The sequence below is a fragment of the Saimiri boliviensis genome, chromosome 15 (genome assembly GCF_048565385.1).
Source record: "Saimiri boliviensis isolate mSaiBol1 chromosome 15, mSaiBol1.pri, whole genome shotgun sequence".
In the NCBI taxonomy this organism is placed as follows: Eukaryota; Metazoa; Chordata; class Mammalia; order Primates; family Cebidae; genus Saimiri; species Saimiri boliviensis.
The window spans coordinates 38511075-38519033 of record NC_133463.1 but is presented as its reverse complement, the minus strand read 5'-3'; the positions used below and the strand labels follow the sequence as shown (position 1 = coordinate 38519033).

Below are 7959 nucleotides of genomic sequence, written 5' to 3'. Positions count from 1 at the left end.
GTACATGGGGTGTCACATGTCAAGGCTTCCAAGACAGGAATGTCTACCCAGAAGGCCCACTCCAGTGCCATATGTAGTCCAGTTTGGAAGACATTGTATACATGAGAGAGGCTTCTGGTTCAGAGCAAACCTTTACCAAAACCAGACGCTGCATGGTGAATAATAAAAAAAGAGAGCAGGGACTGAGTTTTGAAGAACTCCAGAGTCCACCTGTCATAAAAGCCCTTCATATGTAGAAAGGGTAAGAAGGATTTTCTGACCAGCTTAGGTTTTCTCAAGCATCAGGTCCCTCACAGTGTGGAAGGGGTGACCCACCAGAGCACCAGGTGGGAGGAGGCCATTCACATTGGACAAAGGCACTATGGAAGTCCTGAGTATTAGAAAGTCCTCAATCACAATAAATACTTGTTAAGCACCAGATAATACATATTGAATAAAATCCTTACGAAAACAGCAAAGGCAGAAAATTACTTACCCAAAAATACAACTTGATTATGCATGCGAGCGTTCACAATGGAGAAACACCTTATATGTACACCCACTCTGGGAATTTCCTTAGCCAGTGCTTCAACTCCACTCAACACAAAACAGTTCATATTAAAGAAAGGTCTTTTGAGTGTATCAAATGGGAGACATCAGTAATCCACAACCCCATACCTACTAAGCACTAGAGAGTTCACACTGAAGAATGTGAAAGGACATTTGGAATACAGCAAATGTGGAAATTTTTTTTTCATATCTCCATCCCCGTTAAACATCAAAGTATCCATAATAAAGAAAAGCTTAATTAATAGAGTGGATATGAGGAATTCTCTAATCATACTCTAAGCCTCTTTCAATAATAGGGAATGCAGCAAAGTCTTATGAGTAAAGCAGATATTGGAAATGATTTAGTAAAAAGACCAACCTCGTTTGACACCAAAAAGTTTACTAGAGAGAAAAGCCTTATGTGGGAAAAGCTTCAACTAAATGTCTGCTCTGATTGAGCAGCAGAAAATTCACAATCCAGATAGGCATTATAAATAAAATAAATTCAGGAAAGTCTTCAGCCAAAGACTTAACTTAATTTGGAACCAGCAAGTGAATACTGGACAAAGACTTTCAGGAATGAAGGGAATGAAACAAAACCTGACATACACCAGAGAGATGCTCTGCAAGCAGCCTTTATAACTGAATCCCATTCATACAAATATGCACACTGGAGAGATACCTATGAGTATTGGATATATTGAACACTTTCTGGAGCTAAGCTGCATGTCCTCACCTGTCCAAGGACTTTACCAGAATTATGTAGCCACTACTATCTGTGACAAAATCAATTTTAACTCTACCAGCTGGCAAGTGTTCATGGTATGCATCAGCAGATTTCTGTACCCTCTCTCCAATTTCTGGAAGAAATTTTGAGTAGCCTAAGCCCATTAGGGGTTCCAGTTTTTGGAACCATTGTTTTACTGATAGGTAAGACCCATCTGTTTTAATTTCTTCTTGTTGTACTGATAGGTAAGACTCATCTATTTTAATTTCTTTTTAGTCACCCCATTGGTGAGGAAGGATTTCTAACTCTAGGGTTATGGAGATAGGTGGCCCCTGGATAGATGAGATTGATAGCAGTTTATTAGTCACATTTACTCACAGCCTGAGGGAGGAGGACACTGCACATTGCACGGGGTCACACAGGTTTGCATTTGAGAACAAAGTGAACAATCAGGGAGACAGGCATTGTAGTTGTAAGATGGTCAGGTGACTCTTGTTTGCCTTGGGAGAACAGGATTGGCTTGTTTTAATAATTCCATGGGCTTGCAGGACCATAAACCTGCTTGTCAGAAATAAGCAGGCACTGTGCCTAGTCTCCTTGATAAAAAGGGTTAACAGGCTAAGAAACTTATCTGTGGGAGCAGAGTGGGAAGAAAAAATATTCATTAGACCATCAGCGTTCCTCTTGACTGCACCAGATGTCAAGGCATTGCATAATAATAGACCTTAATGGCTGAGCCCCCTGGCTTATATTTGTAATTCCAGCATTTTGGGAGGCCTATGTGGGTGGATCATTTGAGGTCAGGAGTTTGAAATCAGACTGGCCAGCATGGTGAAATCCCACCTCTACTAAGAAATACAAAAATTAGGCCAGGCATGGTGGCTCACGGCTATAATCCCAGTACTTCGGGAGATCAAGGCAGGCAGATCAGCTGAGGTCAGGAGTGTGAGACCAACCTGGCCAACATGGTGAAACTCCATCTTTAATAAAAATAAAAAATTTTTAAATTAGCTAGGCGTGGCCTACCTCTAATACCAGCTACTCAGGAGGCTGAGGCATGAGAATCGCTTAAACTGAGGAGGCAGAGGTTACAGTGAGCCAAGCTGAAACTGTGCCACTACACACCAGCCTGATTGACAGACCAAGACACTGTCTCCAAAAAAAAAAAAAAAAAAAAGGGCTTAATGCCTTGATTATGTCTTACATCATAACATCATTAGCTAACAGGACTTGAACATAATTCTACTTGCAGCTTGAAGGGAAGTTTTGTCTTCTTCACGGACGTTGTTGTCTTAGTGATACTTCTCAAGAACAACCTGCTCCACATTGTTCTGGTTTCTGTGATCATAACTAATTTTTTAAAATAATAATTATTAGATTTTTAGGAAGTGTTAGGTTAACATGAAACTGAACAGGTAATATAAACAGTATAAAAAACTGAGCATTTGCCACTTCTCTACTCTACAACTTACCCTATTATTAACATCTTCCATTAGTATAGCACATTTGTTACAACTAATGAACCAATATTGATAATTATAATTAACTGAAATCTATAACTTACGTTAGGGTATATTCTTTGTGTTATACAGCTCTGAGTTTTGACAAATGCATAATGTCAAACATCCATCATTACAGTATCATGCAGAATGATTTCACTACCCTAAAAATCCCTGGCCAGGTGTGGTGCACTTTGGGAGGCTGAGGCGGGTAGATCACAAGGTCACCAGCCTGTCCAACATAGTGAAACCCCATCTCTAGTAAAGATATAAAAAATTAACTGGGCGTGGTGGTGCACGCCTGTAATCCCAGCTACTTAGTAGGCTGAGGCAGGAGAATCACTTGAACCCAAGAAGCAAAGGTTACAGTGAGCCCAGATCACACCATTGCACTCCAGCCTAGGTGACAGGGGAGATTCCATCTCAAAAAAAAAAAAAAAGAAAAAGAAAAAACAAAAACAACATCCCTGCACTGCACCTATTGACCTCTTTCCCCTCCTGCTGAACTCTGGGAAATCACTGATACTTTTAACCATCTCTATAGTTTTGTCTTTTCCATACTTCCATATAGTTGGAATTTTACAAATATAGCCTTTTGAAATTGGCTTCTTCAAAACAAGTACTTATGATTTGTCCATGTCCTTTTGTGGCTTAATAGCTCATTTATTTTTATTGCTAAGTAATATTCCATCATATAAGTATGTGTACTAGTTTGTTTAACCATCACTTTTTGAGGAACATCTTGGTTTGCTTCTAGTTTTTGGCAATTTTAAATAAAGTTGCTACTAACAAAAATTGTACTAGAATAACAAATGAAAACAATACATAATCATTGCTTTATTCGCATTTATTTTATTTGCAAGTGAGGGTAAACAGTTTCGCAAGTTAAGTAGTCATTACATTTTGTCAACTGCCTATAGCTGTTTTTGGACTTCTTTTAAAAGATAACATCTGCAGCTAGTTCTTATTGAATGCTTATAATGTAAAAGAGATAATGTATACATCCTTTAAAACAGTGTCTACTTTATGAGTTAGTTTTATTATCTAAGACATTTTACAATGAAAAAATGGTAACAAGTAAAGCTAACACAATTTCTCCCATCATACATCAAGTGAGTATCAAAAACTAATTTAACTGATTTCAAAAATCTATGCACCTAACCACTCTTCTGCATCTTCTCTACTGATCTATTCCTCTATCAATATGTAATTACTATATTAACCTCATCTATGTCCTGACATCACCTCCGATCTACAGAATTAGATGTTTAATAGTTGCCTAAAACTTGGCATTATTCCCTTCACCTAAAACTTTTTCACTTCAAATCCTCCCCATTTTAGTAAATGACACCACCATCCACCAGTCCTAAAGTTAACAAAAAAGCTGCAATCTTTATTCTGTCTTTCACTTTCTAGATTACTCTCATCAGCAAGTCTTATTAATACTACCTTCAAATGATCTTCCAATGAAATCATTTCTGATTTTTCTTATTATTTTTACGTCTCATATTCAGGTCCGAGCCATCATCATTCCCTTGCCTGACCAATTACAAGAGTGTTCTGCTTTCATATTTTTATTTTTGAGGTATTATATAAAGTGTGAAGTGTATAGACATAGAAAACATGTATGTATCAAGGATCAAGAAAAATAAAACAGCATTTTTAAAGTTTCCCCATGTTACTTCCCAAACAATATCCTAAAAAGAAAAAGAAGAAAAAACCAAACAATATCTGTTCTTCCTTCCACAGTTACCCTGTATTCATAGGTAAGTTTTTACTGCTTTTGAATTTTAGAACTGAATCACTTTGTAATCATTTCTACCTACATTTACAATCAACATGTTGAGATTAATCCACACTGTTTCATATAGCAATTGTGCCTTATTTCATAATATGCTTTATCCAATTGTATGATTACAGCACAAATTATTTATCAATTTTAGCATTTTGCAAAGTCAGATCACTTCCAGGATTTGGCTATTAAGAAGTAGCACTAACTATATTACATGAGTTTTGTGTTTTCTTTTGTCTTTTCTAGCTTGTTTGGTAGAAAACAAGCTCTTTAACACTTTGAATAAACATCTCACAAACTGCTGCTCCTAAATTACAAAAGTCAAGGCCAATTACCTTTGACACTGAGCCCTTGACTCTGACATTCAAGTCATCATTATAGAAACCAGAGCTGCATTCTGGAAGAAACTTTACATTCTGGAAGGTGGCTCAACAAAGGCACGTTAAGGACGGTTTAAAACTTCCATTATTTAAAAAGATCCACTTTTCCTTCCATTGTCTATGGAAAATAATAAAAGAAGAATCTCAGAGATATGCTATTGAGATTGAGAAGGCCAAGTTTAATGATTCCAAAATGTAGCCTCAAAAACTTCTGTAGAAACTGAGAGAAATGATCTCCCCCTCCTCTCCTCTCCCTCTGGACTTCTCAAGCACTGATGTATATATTTCCAGAACCCAGATAGAACTAGTCAAATAGTTTCACCGGTGCATTATTATGCTTCTCTAAAGGGCTTCTGGTGAAAGAAGCAGTTTTAATTTTAGTTTTTACCAATCTTCAGTCCTTAGAAAAGTATTTTTTGTTTAAAAAAAGGGAGAGAGGGTAACTATTCTTAAGGTATTCAATAAGAAAAGGAAGTAATAACCTTTTATGAAAAGGACTTAACTCTCTAAGCCCACAGTTTAACTGAAATAACTTTATAAAACTATCTTCACATAAAAAAGCACCTTACCCCTAGCAGCCAGATGAATGGGATCTACAAACATGGAACAGCTCTTAAAATGCGGTCATAGAAACGGTAATACCATACTCTTTACTTTTTCAAGTCAAATCCACGTTCCTCTGGGCTGCACCCTGAAGAATTAACTGTAGGAGAAACAATAAAGGTCCTCCCGGACAGCCATGAGCAGCCCTGGTGCTCCTCGGAAGCCGCCAAGCTGAGAAGAGAAGGCCACACTGGGAATGTCGTCCTCCGAGGCAGGGTATGGGGAGGGTATAGTTGTGAGCAGGTGGCCATGACGGAGGCTCCAGATTCTCGTGTAGCAGTCCTGGCCCACGGCCGCCACAACACCTTCTTCCTCGTTCACATGCACGGGCAGGTAGGCGGACTTATTCACATGACCTTCATACTGTGTTACACATTTAGTGGCCCTAATGTCCCACAGCTTGATCGTTCCAGTCATGTCTGACGCCAGCAGGCTATGTCCGTCTTGGAGGATCTGCAGAGAGGTCACTGCTGAGTCATGGGACAGACAAAGGGCCTTCCATCCTCTGCCTTGATTTCCACAACGCACATCGATGCCAAAAAGCTCCCCAGAGCGACAGCCATTGAACAACAAAGGAGTCATAATTGCGAACTGCTGGGCCAAGACATCACTGTTAGTCCCAAATGACTGCTGGTGTCCCGTCACCACGTTGGTCAACAGGACCTGCCGAGACAAACCTGTACTGAAGCAGTGATATGCGTGGACACTCATAGACCAGGCACAGGACCAGGCATCCGGGATCTGGAAAGTGCAGAGCATGCCAGGCAGACACATTCCTGGGTAGCTACCTATGAACAGTGACGCTGGGAGCAGCACGGCACAGCTCGGAGTCTCTGCAAATCCCACGAAGCACAGCAGAAGGTGGGAATCCAAATGATTCAGCGAGGCCCAGCATGAAGAATTCACCTTTCGGTTAGGGACGTACAGGTATTTGTGCGAGTATACATTGAGCTCAGGGGTCCTCAGACCTCGGATGGTGATGACGCCATACTTGAAGCCGCCAGCTTCGATTCGGTGCACTGTGAAGAGCTGGTCAGTGTTGGTATTTGCCAGTATTAAGTTAAATCGGACGCCTATCAAAGAGGATGGATCCCAGCTATAAATCTGGACCTTCTTCCGCTGCATGCACCTGACACGCAGCTCACGAGCTAAACGGCAATAGTTGGTGAATCCGAGGAAACCCAGCTGGTTCTTTCGTAGCATGGAAGGTGCATTGAGCGCCACTCTGGCTACTGTTTTCTGCTTGTCCTCTTCCTGGAGCAGTCGCGGTCTTTTGCTCTCCATTTCGATCGATGATCTCCTTCCTAAGAGGAAGTTCCGTACCAGGAGCAAGCAGAAGTACGGCTTCTTACCAGGCACGACCGGTCCCGGAAGAACTTTCCGCTACAACTGCGCCTGCGCAGCATGAGGTCGACCCGGATGAAATTCCTCGTCACCTTGCCGAAATCACGAACGCGCTGACGTGCCCTGATGCAACTCTCGTTAGAATCATGCGATCTGGGCAGGGCACTGTGGTGTCCGCAACCGTAATCCCACCATTTTGGGAGGCCAAGGCGGGGGAATCACGAGGTCAAGACATCAGAGACCATCCCGGCCAACATGGTGAAACCCCGTCTCTACTGAAAATACAAAAATTAGCCGGGCGTGGTGGCAGACGCCTGTAGTCCCAGCTACTCGGGAGGCTGAGGTGGAAGAATCGCTTGAACCTGGGAGGCGGAGGTTGCAGTGAGTGCAGAATGCGCCACTGTGCTCCAGCCTGGTGACCGAGCAAGACTCCGTCTCAGGGGAAAAGAAAAAAAAAAAAAAAAAAGAATCACACCATCTGATACAAGGGTTCCGCTTCTTCTCTCAAGTTTTCTCCTACTCTGTCAGCTACTTTTATTCATTTCTATTCCTGTTTGAAGAATCCTTTCCGCTCCTCTTACACGTCATAATAGCTGTATGCATACCTCGCTTTTATTTACTAAGAAGTGAAATTGAGCCAGAAGTGGTAGCTCACACCTGTAATTCCCCTAAAGTTCATACCTTTAGGAGGACAAGGTGGGCTGATCACGAGGTCAGGAGTTCAAGACCAGCCTGGCCAATAGGGTGAAACCCCTTCTCTACTAAAAATACAACAATTAGCAGGGTGTGGTGGCGCGTGCCTGTAGTCCCAGGTACTCGGGAAGCTGAGGCAGGAGAATTGCTTGAACACGGGAGGCGGAGGTTGCAGTGAGCCGAGATTGCACCATTGCACTTCATCCTGACGCCTGGTGACAGAGCAAGACTCTGTCTCCAAAGAAGAAAAAGAAATATGGGTAGGCGTACATTAGATCATGCAGTTTTGATGTGGACTTTCCACAGAAGTATGGGTTAACACTTTTTCATGTGCTTATTGGTTATTCGGACATCCTCTTTTTTGAGATTCATGTTCAGGTATTCTTTAATTTT

General features: G+C 41.3%; 1 protein-coding gene across 1 annotated transcript; it reads right to left on the bottom strand.

Moving 5' to 3' along the window:
• Positions 1 to 3590: 3590 nt before the first annotated feature.
• Positions 3591 to 6853, bottom strand: DCAF4L2 (DDB1 and CUL4 associated factor 4 like 2). The gene has a single exon (XM_003940504.3). It carries the CDS (start codon positions 6811 to 6813, stop codon positions 5626 to 5628), a length of 1188 nt encoding a protein of 395 aa, XP_003940553.1. The 5' UTR covers positions 6814 to 6853; the 3' UTR covers positions 3591 to 5625.
• Positions 6854 to 7959: the final 1106 nt, after the last annotated feature.